At 34.6% G+C, this 15,693-nt stretch overlaps 1 protein-coding gene across 1 annotated transcript; it reads right to left on the bottom strand.

Moving 5' to 3' along the window:
- Nucleotides 1-7,853: 7,853 nt before the first annotated feature.
- On the bottom strand, nt 7,854-10,080 carry LOC18425214 (uncharacterized). The gene has a single exon (XM_006829780.4). It carries the CDS (start codon nt 10,040-10,042, stop codon nt 8,006-8,008), a length of 2,037 nt encoding a protein of 678 aa, XP_006829843.1. The 5' UTR covers nt 10,043-10,080; the 3' UTR covers nt 7,854-8,005.
- Nucleotides 10,081-15,693: the final 5,613 nt, after the last annotated feature.

Genomic DNA, 15,693 nt, shown 5'->3' with positions numbered 1-15,693 from the left:
ATCTCCACTTTGGCTTGGGTGCTCCCTGACCAGGATTTCGATTGAAGAAAGGGCGAATTGGGCTTCTGACTTCATGGAGGGCAGGAAAATTCCTGACCACCGATGATCTTCGTATTCTTTTGCACGATAAGTTGGCTGTCATTACTCTCATGCTCTCTTTCAATTCTTTCTTAGCAGTCAGCACCTATCTTAAGTTTTTTAGGTGTTCCTTACAGGCCCATGAAATTTTCATCATTTCTGATTGGAAATAATATGAAATAGTAGTGGAAAATCTTTAACAGAAAACTATTGAATAGTAATGAATCCTTGATGAATTTGAAATATATGCTAAAGAAAAAGAGATGGATCTTGAATTCTCGAAATGTGGTTATGGTAAATTGGCTCCTCATAACAATCTTTGTTTTAATTTTAGTTGTTTAATTAAGTTCTTGAATTCTAAGATGCATAATCATTCAATGTCTTTTTCCAATTAATTGGGATCAGTTAAACAAATTTTGGTCTGCCATTTGCTATATTAAGGGCTATATTCTCTGCGAGGCTATAAATCTTCATATTTTTTCTAGATATTTTCAACCATGTCTTTTTGGGTTTATCACTTGTCTTTTTTGAGCCTTCCATTTGACTAACTCGCACCCCCTAACAGGTGATGTATTGGGTTTGTGTTATAAATGGTCAGCCCACTTAAGTTACTTTCTGTTTCTCTTTCATTTTATCATCTATTGGTGTCCCAGTTAAATTTTTTCGAATGTATTCATTCGGAATGTTATCATTTTTTATCTTACCACTCATCCATCTCAACATACTCATTAAATATTTATGAAAAAAATTATGTACGGACCATATTGGAGGGGTTTAATTATAAAATGAGAACATGTTGCTCCCAAATTACAGGCAGCACCCCCTTTCTTCGGCATTTTTTCCCCTAAATTACCTCCCCTGTCCGGTAAACCAAATACCAGACGTGGTTTTTCTACGTTTAAATGAAAAGTTCTCCGGTGTTCGAAATATCGGAAAACTCTTAAGTTTTTTAAATTTAAAATTTGTTGTCCAGTTTTCAGTATATCGGGTGTCTTCTTTTGCTCTCTAAACATCCAAACTCCCCTTCGTTCCCCTCTTTTTCTCTTTCACCATCTCTCTGTTCAAGAGAATTATCCAACATGCGCTCTTTCTCTCTCGTCTCTCTACCCTTCTCGCTCCCTTCATTCATGACTCCATCCTCTTATCCAAGATCGAGCCAAGACACCGTGCAATCTTTTTCCCTCCTCCATCTCTCTTGGTTCAATTTTTTTTTCCCTTATTCAACGTAGGGCTTTCTATCTTGCAATGGTGCAACCATGTCTGAAGAAATTAGCTTTTCAGAGTGTCTAGAATCAATACAGGGAGGGAAAGGGAGAGTGGCTGATCTGGTTCTTATGTGATGGAGCCTGAGTGATGAGGCCATTAATAAAGACGAAGGGTAAATCTCAGCACCCACATGCTTCTTCGAATGGGTACTAGAGGGATCTTCCTAAACTTACTGTGCAACTTTTTAGCCTACATTTGAAGGTCCTTTCCTCTTTTTTTTTCTTTGGCGCCCCATTTTCTTTTCTTACAACTCCATTTTCATTTTTTGAAACCCCATTTTCAATTGCACTTTCTCCATTGGTGTCTTCAGGGGATGCCATTGATGCCATTGGTTTCGAAGAGAGAGAGAAAGGGATAGAGATTAGAGAGAGAGAGGGGGGGCCCCAAAGATGATGATGTAGGGTTCTGATCGTTTAAATGCAAAAAAAACCATCAGTCCGGTGTTCGGTTTATTGGTTGCGTATCTTCTCTTCATCTATCCAGTTCTAATAATTATGTATGCCATCTTCCCAATCTCTCCATTTTTATGGAGTGTGAAAAGAATGAAGCAAGGGTGTATTCCACTATTTCATGGACTGGAAACGGGTTTGTCCTAAGTGTTACTGTGACATATGGCCATTGGCCCCATATTTGAGGACACATTTCGGTACGTTGACATGTGGAGATAGGTGAATGTTATATCATCATCATCATCCGAGTTTTATCGCAACAATCTAGGTTCGGCTACTCATAGGTATGTGGTAGAAGATTTTCGTTGGCTGATAGCCTAACACAACCCTCTTCCTTCTCATCTGGGATTTTGGGATTAGCAATGGTGAAGTTAAATCTTTTAATTTTATAATAGTTATTTATCAAAATAAATGTAGCCATATCGCTTTATGGACATTAGGGACACTCATAGCTAGTGGCACTCATAGACAGTGACTCCCTTGGTGGTGTCTGTGTAACACTGGGTGTCCCATGTCTCCATTTCTATTTATAGTATCACTGTAATCCTTACCTACCTTGAGTTTCTTGCCACTGGTTTTGGTCTTTTTTGGTATGGGTTTTGGCTACTTGGCTTATTTTTTTCCCTTAGTAGTTAATGCACTAGATGTGGCAGGTTAGAGAAAAGCTATGGCATTAATTTTTCTCCATTAATTTGAGAGGTTAAGCTTCAATTTGGAAGGGTATCTATCAATAAAAAATGGAGAAATAAAACTTTTAAATTTGGGTGTGGTTTGTACAAGGTTGTATCCTTAAACAATCAAAGTAAGGTGCACCTCCAAATTTTATTATAGATGTAATTTTGGTGTAAAATTTTTTTAGGATGGTTTGAGAATCCATTTTCATATCTAATTATAAAATTCTGAACTACAAAATTACTTTAAATCAAGTAGATCTATAAACATATGAAAATATTGAAAATAGACAACCCATATAATGTGTTTTAAGATGCAATACTTATGGGATTCAAAAATCTTTTTTTGTTTTTATATTCATACATCTCGATGTCGAGATGATCAATTAAAAGTCTTTCTAACATCAAAATGACATTTTCTTATATTTTAAAATTGCGACCTTATAAAGTCCCAAAACTTGTCTCTTAAGGCGGACATGCACACCACCCAAAACTAGGACCCATGATTGAATACCTCCATACTCTCATTGTACATTACAATACTAACATTCCTCTCCCCCCTTCCCTTCAACTCTCTCTCTCTCTCTTTTTCTAATGCCATTAATGTGTTTCATGTGAGTGACATCACACTCCATATCGATGGTGTTATACTCCTCTTAATGATAAAAAATACCATTATTAAAAAAATGCTACTTGTATAAAACAAAAGTTTAAAAGTGCTCAAAATTTGTTGAGTACAATGATAAATTACTCTATAATGTGAACCCTCTAACATATATATATATATATATATATATATATATATATATATATATATATATATATATATATATATATATATATATATATAAGTATTTTGGTCATTTTATTTTTTACGGATAATTTTCTTTTTAAAATTTTTATTAGGTTGATGAGAAGAACACACTCTTAAAATTTCAAGTGATTTAGATTTGTAGAAAGAAAAACTAAAATTCAAACACTACCAGACATCCGTGGTCGTTAGATAAGCCCAGAATCAATCTCGAACGTTGGGCTCATATGTTCATATAAGCAAGTGGGCTAATCCCATATTTTTTCATATATATATATATATATATATATATATATATATATATATATGGGATAATCTAAACTTGACAACCCTTCAAATTACAAAAGTTAAGATATAATAAGTTGTGAAGGGTTTATTTACTAACTTTGTGGTCTATTTTTTTAAAAAAGTTACTTTTTGTGATGTCTTGTTCACTAAGTAAGGGTATTTTTTTTAAATATATTATGACAAGATGTATTTTTGTCATTTATATAAAAGCTAAAATTGAAATTTTTATTAAAAGTCAAGGGCACTATACAAATAAAATTACAGGATGTTACCTTGCAAAATACCATTGTACTTTTATAAAAGTTTCAAATTTGTCATTGTATAGTGGTTAAGTTACATATTAAAATAATTTTTTAAACAAAAAATAATAATCATTTTGATAAATACACCCATTAAATCTTATATATATATATATATATATATATATATATATATATATATATATATATATATATAATACAACCCAAAAACAACCGGCTAGTTTCTAGTTCATAAGGTCCATATGTAACCCATTTTACAAAAGTCAAATCTTGTGTAACATCTCTCTCTCCGTCTCAAAGAGAGAGAGTAACCATTTTGTGCTCACGGGAATATAATGTATCTTTTTTTTTTTTTTTTTTAATCTTAAATAAATAAAATCAGCCATAATAATAAAAAAATGTTGCTATAATTTGAACCCAAGAAAAGAAATTTTTTTTTTCATAAAATAAAATTCATTATAATAACATAAACCATCCAAAATTTGACGTCCAGTTTTTATAACCCTATGAAACCTTAAAGATTAGCTAGAGAACCAAGTAAATGTTTAAGACTCTGAAATACCCTTTAGCAATACTGAATTTTAAAAATACTCTATGAATAATAAATTGGTAAACAATACCCCTGAACAATAATTATGAACAGTAAATAGTAAATAGTAAATAAAAATAAGAAAAGCCAAGCATTACTAAAAGTGTAAAACCTTAAAACTAAATCCTAAAACTATAACTAAAATATACATCCTTTGAAATTGAATAAAAATTGAAAACAAGAAATTTTTTGTCCTGCATCATTCTTTATAGTTAGAGAAAACTCGTGCTCGAGTTTTGAAGTGTGCTAAGATGAATTTAGTATTAAAACCATCTTCTTCAATTTTTTTATTTTTTGTTAGCTCAAATATTATTCGTGTTAAAAAAGAATTCCTTAAGAAATATATATATATATATATATATATATAGGGAAAAGATGGGATTAGCCCACTAGCTCATATGAACGTATGAGCCCAACGTACCAGATTGAATTTGGGCCGATCAGACGATTACGGAGGTCAAGTAGTGTTTGAATTTTAGTTTTTTTTTTTTCTAGAAATCCAAATCATTTGAAATTTTAGGCATGTGTTCATCAAAAATAGGTGAATCTTCGAAAAATATCAAAAAAATATTTTACATGAAAAATTGGATCAAAATACCTCCAAAATATTTCAGGGGGTATTTTGGTCGTTTTAGTTTTCATGGATAATTTTTTTTATATTTTTATTAGGTGTGCTTTGATGAGAATAACACATACGTCAAATTTCAAATGATTTGGATATGTAGAAAAATAAATAAAATTCAAGCACTACCAGACATCTGTGATCGTCAGATCGACCAATATTCAATTTGGGCCGTTGGACTCATATGTTCATATCAACTAGTGGGCTAATCCCATCTTTTTCCTATATATATATATATATATATATATATATATATATATATATATATATATATATATATATATATATATATAGTTCGATGAATCGATGCAAATTTATCAAACTTGGCTATTCTTGAACTCATATTGAAAATTACGTAGGAAGAATCAAACTCAATTTTTTGGTCTTTAGAGCTTTTCTTGACATTTATTTTATTACTCTCTTAATCCGGGGCTACAATTTGCATATTTTGAATCAGCCTTGCTTCTACTGCACAACTCTAATTTTATTGCCCTGAATCTCGTATATGTTTTAGCACTTTGATACCCTTAAAATTTTCATCTTTTTCTTCGTCAAAGATCAGCGCACCCACAAATTGTTTTCTTTATCATAGATTAGATATATTGCAAGATATTGTTTTTCATCTAAGCATGCGTCGAAGATTGGAGGTGAATCTCAATCTACAACTTGCTAATTTTGGATGCAACTTGCATCAAAATCATTGTTATCCTTATTCAAATAAAAAATCCTAGAGTGATGCCCACTACTTATGGGTGTTCTATTACCTTCTTAATCACTCGACTCTTCACGTGGAGCACAAAGGTGAAAAGGGTTGTATTCTATATCTTCTTCAAAATTATGCTCTTGTCGAGTCATTGCACATCAAATCTATCTATGTAGTTTGACACATCATCATTCCGTTCTCACTCTAGGTCGGATGGACCTAATTCGCACCCCCCGTGATTTTGATTTATTCATGTTAATTCCTCTTTGTTAAGGGCAAGTTGTTGCTGGCTTCGCTTACGCAACAATAGTTTTGTAACCCTCTCTGACAAGTTGTTGACTTTGTTGCGCAGTTGGATTAGATCAGCATTCCCACGCCTAAGATCTCTATAAGCATCAAACGTACTTTAATTTTAGTTTTAGGATTTATTTTTACGGGTTTTAATTTTTTTAGTAATTCTACGATTTTTTATATTTTTTATTTACTATTCACTTGTTATTATTCATAGTTACTATTCACACACTATTATTCAGAAGGATATTTTTATAATTTAGGTATTGTTAAGGGGTATTTTCAAGTGTTAAATGTTTACTTAGGTCTCAAGATAATTTTTAGGGGTTTCATAGGCTTATAAAAGGTTGGATGTCAAATTTTTCTTAATTTACAACTATATTGACACACACAATCCAATTAAACCGCACTTCCAAATTTTATCATAACATGTAATTTTGGTGTAAAGAATTATTAAAATTATCTCAAAATCGATTTTTATATCTAATTATAAAATTTTAAACACCAAAAATGGTAAAAACAAGTAGATCTATAAACATATGAAAATCTCGAAAATGGACGATCTAGATAACGTGTTGCAGGAAGCACTATCTCTGAGAATCAAAATCTTTTTTTTTTTTTTCATATTCATTCATCTCGTTGTCGAGATGATCAATTAGAGGGCTTTCCAACATTAAAACAACCTTTTTTAATAGATTTTAGAAGTGTATCTGTAATTTTACATTTTAAGGTTGGAACCTTATATAGCGTTGAGGTTAGCCCACTAGCTAAAAGCTACAGTGTTAGGTCAAATTCACGAGATCGAAAGTGAAGAATTGGATGTAATACAATAACAAAGGAAATTTAAAGCAAATGGATCAAATATTTGATATTTGAGAAAGGATACCGAGTAAACTTGAAAGAAAAGAACGTGTTAATGGATTTTGAGGATTAAATTCTTGGATTCTTGGGGATAGGTAAAGGATGTTTTAAACGGGTGAGATTATATCTCATTCTATCAGTGGTGATTGTGCTTTGTACAAATGATTTTGTATGTTTTAGTTATTCTATTTATTTTATGATTCTACATAGATGTCAATTATTTTATGTTTTATTTATTTGGTGTAATGGGATTTGTGTGGCCGACCTCAAATAATTGAGATAAGAATGATGACATATCTATCAATCCGAAATAGTCTTATTGTATATTTTACCTATATTATCTATATCATGATTGATGTTTCTATTCACTATTCTATTTTTTTCCACTAATTTTGTGAGTGGCTATTTGATCTCTTAGCCAAATCACAATTTGAGCCCATTCATTAACTTGTCAATAGATATTCGGAGATGTTTGATTCGCAAATTTGAATTGATTTCCAATTATAGTTGGCCCCTATGTATAATTTTTTTTACAAAACACTATCATAAATTAGGCCTTAACTATCCATGTTCACAAATTATTGATTTCCACCATTATTGGTATCCACCTTAGGATGCATAGAGAGAGGAGGCCACTACTTAATAAAATGCACTTCCATTATTCCCCTTGAAAACTTTATTTGCGATTTCTTTGTATTGAGAGAGGGTAAGAGAAAGACCTGATCGGTCGGCCGGATATGCTTGGCTCCGGTTATAGATAGCATAGCGGCACATAAGTCATGTCAAACTTTATGAGGAGTAGTTACCATTTTGCGAGTCGTCCCGATAAACAAATGGGCAGGATTTGACCGTTACTGTTTCCTTGAAAAAACAACACTTCCATTAGTCATCTTTAAAACCAGTTGCCATTTCTTCAATGTATTGAGATTTGAGAGAGAGAGAGAGGGGAGTGGCACATCTTCCATTTGAAACACACATGATAAACACACTTAAAAATAAATAGTTCCAAACCGGTTTTTTACAAATTGTTCACACGTACACGCACACACATACCAGCCCTTCCGAGCCCACATGCACCCACACCTACACTCAACACCCCACACTGCCGAGCCCAACCTAATGCGTTGCTAGAGCTCGGGAAAAGTGCTCAGACGGGGACCTAGCTAGCATCCTCCTATCCATTATCCCATTTACGTGAGCTGAGGGATCGGTGATGCAAACCTCTTGGACCCTGACCAAGCCCATGCCTCGATCCAGGTGGGCTCGGTCAGGTCCACCCTTGATGGGTTGGGGCACTACATTCACTGCTTTTTCACACTTGCACCATAGTAACCCGCTTTTGCTCTTGTTCTTGCTCTTGTGGCTAGCGCCTATGGCTCTGGTGTCGCTATATCCTCTTACTCCAAAAACCTTAGGATCCCCGCATTCCGTGGGGGCGGCCGAAAAATTACCGATACTGACCCTCTCGAGCCCGTCGACAGTGAAATTACTGATACTACCCCTGTCGAACCCCTCGGCTGTGGTCACACTCCACTCCACACTTGCCTCACTTGGCTCATAACAGTCACTCAGAGCTGATGGGGTGACTGCCTCCTCATGGGGCCCCTGCCGGAAAAATGACGCATTTGGGTTTGTGGGGAGCCTTCTTGCTGGAAATTCACTTCCGGTGCAGCTCGAGAGCTCATCAAGTGAATCCCTCATGTTGTATAGACTTGAGGTGATCCCAGTTGAGAAGCTCTCGATCTCGAAAAGGTCAGAGCTTGAGTCACTCCCGGCATCGTCCCTCTCGTTATCCAGCAAGCCCCTTGCCGGAAATCCAAAACTCCGACGTAGCCCCTCACCAGAAATTCTGAATTCTGGCGGGCCGTGCAACTCTTTAGATGGTTGGAAAACCTCTATTGAGTCTCGGGGTTTATCGTCGATCCTCTTCTCCGGCAATCCATTCGGTTTTCCGGCGAATTTTCCGGCCATAGGGTTGAGTATCGGAAATGAGAATCCTGCATCAGGATTCATTTTCCGCCGACCGATCTCCGCCCGGAAATGGATTTCCGGCGATTGAGCCTCCCAATTTCCGGCAGGCTTCACCTTTCCGGCGACCACCTTTGTTTCTCTCCCTCTAGCTTGTGTCATCTCTCTCTCACTAGCATGTGACATCTCCGTCTCACTAGCCTGTGACTTCTCTCTCTCACTAGCATGTGAATTTGAATTCTCATTGGGGCCTAGTGTCTTCCTAGAGCTTGAAGGGCTTCCCTCCGTCGAAGCAGCCATGGAAGAAGCTTCATTTCTTGTTTCTGACTTTCTCTCTCGAACCCCAACTGATTTCTTGCCATAACAGGGGCACCTGCAGCTAAAACTCCATTTGCTAGCCCCTTTCCTTTGCGGTTTTACAGGTAAGTTTCTCACCGTAACAGAGATAGAACCAGGGGGATTACATAAAAGCCCGGATTGGCTATTCCAACTCGCCTCTGAGGAAGAAGTTGGGGTAGCATGGAAAGAAACAGACCTGTAATTCCGGCTGAACCCATCTGCAGAAGAGGCTGATGAATCTCGAGGGATCGAAAAATTCAGGTTTTCTCCATTGGTTTTGGGCCTCGAAAGCTCTGAAACTAAGCCCTTTTCAGGAATTCTCTCGAGGCTTGTGCCGTTGAAGTATTTCTCTGCATCAAAAATGCTTATCTCTGAGTAGTTGGTTCTTGTTCGGCCGACGTTCCCTGGTTTTCGTAGGGACGCCGGGATGGGGTTTTCAAGAGTGAGATTGTTTGGATTGTTAATGAGTTTTGGGTTCTGGGAAAATTCAGAGTGTGGGTCTTCCAGAGAGAAGCTGTTTGGCTGGATGGTCAGCTTTGGTTTTGAAAAGAATTCATTAGGTGGGTTTTGTAGAGAGAGGTTGTTTGAATTGATAGTGAGTTTTGGGGTCTGAGAGGATTCATTAACTGGGTTTTCTAGAGAGATGTTTGAACTGATGGTGAGTTTTGGGATCTGAGAGAATTCAGAGAGTGGGTTTTCTAAAGAAAGGTTATTTGGGCTGATATGGAGTTTTGGGTCAGGTGGGTTGGAGATATAAGAAGAGAAAGAAGCATCTCTGAGATGGGTTGTGCTTTGGGAGAATGGGAATTCTCCATTCAAAGATGCTGAAACTGTGTATCTTTCCATTCTGATATCTGCAAAAGCAGGGCCTGTAACTCCTCTCAGAGCAGAGCAGGCTCAGTTTAAGTAGAGTTTTCAGGGTGCTGAGGCTGGCAGGGTTTAAGTGTACATTCAATTCCAAAAAGAATTTAAGAAAGAGAAATAAAAATTTGAGAGAGAGAGAGAGAGAGAGAGAAAAAAAAACTAAGGAAAAAGAGAGAAAAGGGATAGGAAGAGGAAAAATCTTCACAGCAAATGTGAGCTCACAGGTTTTGCAACTTGGCCCTAAAGCCAACATATATGCTTATTTATTCCCTCACTCTGCTCCAAAAAGCCTAGGGTTCACCCATGACTTTTAGTGCTCTCTCTCTCTCTCTCCTGTGCAGAAGTCTTGGTACCTTTTGTTTATCAGAAGAAAAAAACAACTCTCTGTGTCTCTTTGATGTACTATTTTTGTTGCTGTTTTTGGTTTTTCACAAGAAAAAAACAAGATGGTCTCCCAAATTTTGCCTCATTTTCTCTGAATAATTAAAATAGCTTCTTGTTTTCTTCTCAGTTCTTATGACTCAAGAGTAAAAATCAAATGCGTGGTCATGAATTTTTCTTTTTGATGCTAGAAATACAAACAATGTTTCAAAGATCGAAATCCCGCCCTGAATTGCCTCGAGTCCAATTCTGATTTGCAAGGTCCAACTCAAGAAATCTAGTATAAAAAGGATTGTATGCTATGAGATCGTATACCATTGCTATATGGAGGTCACAAATCACTCCTAGTCATTAGATGTCAAATTTGATGGCTTGGAGTATGTTACAAGAGCAAGAATATTTTTTTTAACTGAGTCTAGTCAATGGCACATTTGTGACGACCTGATTTAAAATCTGTCGAGAAAGAGCAATTGTGACTTCCTTATACTAAAAATAAATAATTTTTTTGTATACTTTTTTTAATAAAAAAAAAAAACTACAAAACTACAAAAAAAAATAAAAATTGAGTTATTCTAGGAGTTTTTTCCTATCTCACGATCCTAAACTGTCCTTGGCGATCTCAAGTCGGCTCGACAATTTTTAATTCATTGTTAGAGACCCGCATTCTTCTTCTTGTCACTTCACACTTAATTGTGATATTGCTACTATTGTCTAGTCTTTTATCTCAATATTTAATGGAATATTCTACAACTTCCACCGGCTTTAAAATTACCAATCTCCCCTTTCTATTACAGGCAGTTGGTTTGTCCAAAAGTAGGAAACAGTGTTTGTGACATTGATGGTTTGATGCAGCTCCAAAGACCATAATTTTCAGTCTTTGTCAATCATAAAAGTAAAGAGGATTTTCATTCTCTCAACACCAAAAGAGATGTGATATCATTAGAGAAAGGTAATATCCATGAGTGAAATCTTGAGAGCATCATGATGTCTTCACTTGTTTCACCTGCTGTATTTCTGTTGATGTTTTTCACTTGTTTCACCTGCTGTATTTCCGTGTTTGTGAAATAGGGAAAAAGTTTATTTAAGGATGCAACCTTATAATGTAGAACTATGGATGCACCTCAAAAATCCATCGGAAAAGTTAGTTTTAAAGTTGAAAATTTGATTGATCATCTCTACATCGAGATGTATGACGATGAAAAATAAAAGGATTTAAAGTCTTGAAAAATAGTGCATTTTACAATATATTATTTATACCGTAATTTTCAAGATTTCCATATGTTTATAGATCTACTTGATTTTAACTATTTTGGAAACTTAAAATTTTATAATTAGATATAAAAATAGATTTTGAGATAATCCTTAAAACATTTTACATCAAAATTATATATCATGATAAAATTTGAAAGTGCACCTGACCTCTACAGCTACGGATGCATCCGTATGCCAACTGCACCAGAGAGAGAGAAAGTGCACCTGACCTCTATAGCTACGGATGCATCCGTATGCCAACTACACCAGAGAGAGAGAGAGAGAGAGAGAGAGAGGGGGAGGGGAGGGGGGGAAGGGTGGGGGAAGAGTAATAATATATGGAAAATTGACTCAATGGGGGCTGGACCGCATGACTACATATGCGGTCCATAAAGTGTAAAGCATCCAATTTAAAGATGGATGCAAGTAGGTGTTCCATCAAAAAACATTGGAAACTAATGATCCAAATGTTTTCTTGCTAGAATTATTATTTATAGTTTTTAAAATTTATTTATTTTTTTATATTCATGATATCCATGTTAGAGATTACATATCTTTAAAAATTAAGTCCAAAAATCCATCTCAAAAATAGATTTATTAATAGGATTGCATTTCTACATATACGTAAAAACCAGGTCCTTAATATATATCAGTGATTTAAAAAACGGATCAATGACTCAGATCTGGCACCTCAGAAATCGGTCTGGATTGCCAATCCAGGTCGTCATTTTACTTTAGAGAATCGTTGTTCTATTGTGCAGAACTGTCAATTCCTTTCTAGACTCTGCTATTTTTCTATATATATATGTAGAATCAGAATGGGGTGACTTTTTTTTGGTCTGATCGAGCAATTCCATACCGACCCAACATTTTTTAAATTATTTACATATATGATTTTTCCTCATGCAGCTAGAGGTTATTTATGGATGATTTTCCCTCATGAAAGCTAGAGATTATTTACGGTTTCTTGCACTTCTTTTGACTGACTTTAACATACCATGAGAGCAAGATAGATTAAAAAGTCATGAGTGGACAGGGAGCTGCCACATAGGATACGCATGTTTGAGCAAGAGATTATGGAATGTGCAGAGCCCAGTATGTAATTGTGGGTTCCATATGAATTCCTTAAATAAATCCACATATGAAGGAAATATAATATAAAAAACCCCAATGAAGAAGTAAAAAGCACAAGAAAAAGAGGTGTCAAAAAATCAGTACATCCTGAATTATTTGGAGTGAGCTTTGCCAGATCACAGATGTGGCTAAGGGTGTGGAAAAATTATCACACTATCATGCATCTTGTCCCTTTCTTCTCATGCGCCTTTCTGTTTTCAAATTTATTCATTATTTTATTTTTTTGTTTTAATTATATATATCTTTTGTTTTGATTATTATTTTTTTGTTTTAATTATTTATTCTGACAAATTCCCTTTGATTTGGTGAGGTTCATGGCTTAAATACCCTAAATCCTAATTTAGATTTTCCCCAAATCCATCCAACATTCATAATTATGATACAACCAAATTGGGACTAATAAACAAAAAGGGTTCATCCAAAGTTGGGTTTCATGATCACTTTTGGATTGATTAAGGTTGCTTTTTTTTTTTACTTTTAAATTAATTAATAAGTTAATGATTATAACAATTTCTAACCAATGAGAGCATGTATTTAAGAAATAAAACCAAATTCAAAAGATTCTACACTCCCCATGGAGCATGCTGTCCATTTACTACTCGGGTAAGACCTAGTCCTGTAGTATCTCTATAACCCTAATTTTAGGGATATAACCTCTTCAACATAGCAATTAGGTGAAAAAAGTAAAAGAAATTTAAATCACACCCTATATGTGCCTTAAAAGAATAACGTCCCAAGATTGAATCAACCTAATATGTGGAGGATGAGATCTAAATGTTGAAGAACTCGAAATTCTTTTTTTTTTTGAAAAGAATGGTGCTTCTTAGGTTGATCCCAAATTTTGAGATTAAAAAAGTCCTCCCAATACCTAAGGTTCAATCGCCCAAGATTGTATACTACAAGATCTATTTTATAAAAGTACGACACAATCACCCGAGATCAGCCAGTTTGGAGTAGTTGTTTCTCTACACTTGAGAACGAATGTTTTTGAACTTCAAACATCATTAATGGCATATTCCAGCCATTTGATCTTACATTTGATAACTAAAAGTCATTGTGACCTAATATGAAAGGTAAACAACATTAATAAATTGATTTTGTGGACCATATGTTGCTCAAATCTCTTCAAAGGTTATGCTTAATTACTGGATAAGGATCTTTTGTAGTTATATTTGCTTTGTACTTATGATTGGTTGGTGACAAGTAGCTTTCTTGTTATTCATAACATAGATCCGGATCAGAACTTGTTCATGACCGTGTCGAAAATAAATGTAAATTAATTCTATCACAGTTCTATGAATTTGAAGCTTAAAATAATGTAGATGACTATTGCAGCATGGATGAGGTTTCGATTAGACCTAGGCTTTATGAAAACAAAAGAAGGCCACACCTCAAATCCTCGTCCATAAAACACTTGTGACTATAGAAATATCCATGATGGCTCTAAAATCAATTGGAAAATTATTTCATGTGGGCTGGGCCGCATTTCTACATATGAGGTCCAGAAAGTGTAAAGCATCAATCTTAAAGATGGATGCAAGTAGGTGTTCCATCTAAAAACAATGGAAACTAATGGTCCAAATGTTTTCTTAATAGAATTGTTATTTCTAGTTTTTAAAATTTATTTATTTATTTATATTCATGATCTCCATGTTAGAGATTACATGTCCTTAAAAATCAAGTCCTTAAATCCATCTCAAAAATAGATTTATTAAGAGGCCCACATTTATACATATGCGGGTCTGGCCGCATAGAAATCGGCTCCAAATCAATTTCCAACACTGATAATGAAATATGAAAACTAAAAAAATGGTACAGATCTTACGGATTTATGAATACTTATTTTCAGGGCGAAATGAACAGCCTAGATAATTTGTTACGATGACCATATTTTTAGAGTTTAAAATCTTTTTTTTTTTCACAACCATAATGTTCAAGCCAAGATGATCGATGTTCTATAAAGTTAGGCTTTACTTATTTTGATAGGGTTGCAGCCCTATTGAACCATTTTCCTTGTTGAATTCCTATGAATGGTCTGAATAAAGTACAAAATAGGTCAATTTTGAGGATCATATTTCATTTTTTTCCCCTTCAGGTTCATGGTCATTGTGGCCTAGAAGATAGTCATGCAAAATTTTAGATGTGGATTTTGGGAAGGGTGGATATACTATAATAGGTACTTATCCAGACACTACACCTAACTTAAAGGATTGCATATTTTAGTATTACTTTACAAGAAGGTCACAATTAAGTGTGCCATTTCTCTGTATAAAAGTTGGTGATTGTGACTTTTTCTACGAAGATAATTGGTCTTGTTATAGATTTCTGCCCACGATAGTCCCGTGGGAGCATATGCTACAGTATTGGTCCGGCAAGGAATTTTTCAATATGAAATTTTGGAATCTACCTTTTCAAAATACAAATAAAATAACTAGATTTTGACTTCTTTAGCACCTAGATCACACTGTCCAAAAATCGGAAAATCTTCAATCTTGAGACATTATTATTTTCAAGAACATGCAGAGTGCCGTTCTGGAATTAAACAAAAGAGTTCAAATTTACAAAATTTGGAATCCGAAAAAAAATACTTAGATTGGATTTTATCCAAAGGAGTAAATATAAAAAAAGTAAGGTTTCTATATGATTGCAATCTTAAACAATCCAAGTATGGTGTACCACCAAACTTTGTCATAAGATGCAATTTTGGTGTCAAATTTTTTTAAGATAGTCTGAAAATATATTTTCATCTTGAATTATAAAATTTTAAACCTCAAACATAGTTCAAATCAAACAGATCTATAAATACATGAAAATAGACGGTTTAAATAATATATTGTAAGATGTACCATTTTTGGGACTTAAATTTT

This window comes from Amborella trichopoda, chromosome 1, assembly GCF_054954075.1.
Source record: "Amborella trichopoda isolate Santa Cruz 75 chromosome 1, AtrichopodaSantaCruz75HAP2 v2.0, whole genome shotgun sequence".
In the NCBI taxonomy this organism is placed as follows: domain Eukaryota; kingdom Viridiplantae; phylum Streptophyta; class Magnoliopsida; order Amborellales; family Amborellaceae; genus Amborella; species Amborella trichopoda.
The sequence above is the reverse complement of the archived record's forward strand: the minus strand, read 5'-3'. Positions and strand labels throughout refer to the sequence as shown.

What these genes read in the sequence shown, in the direction of transcription:
- LOC18425214 (XM_006829780.4), bottom strand. Translation starts at nt 10,042, where the DNA reads ATGGAAAGATACACAGTTTCAGCATCTTTGAATGGAGAATTCCCATTC.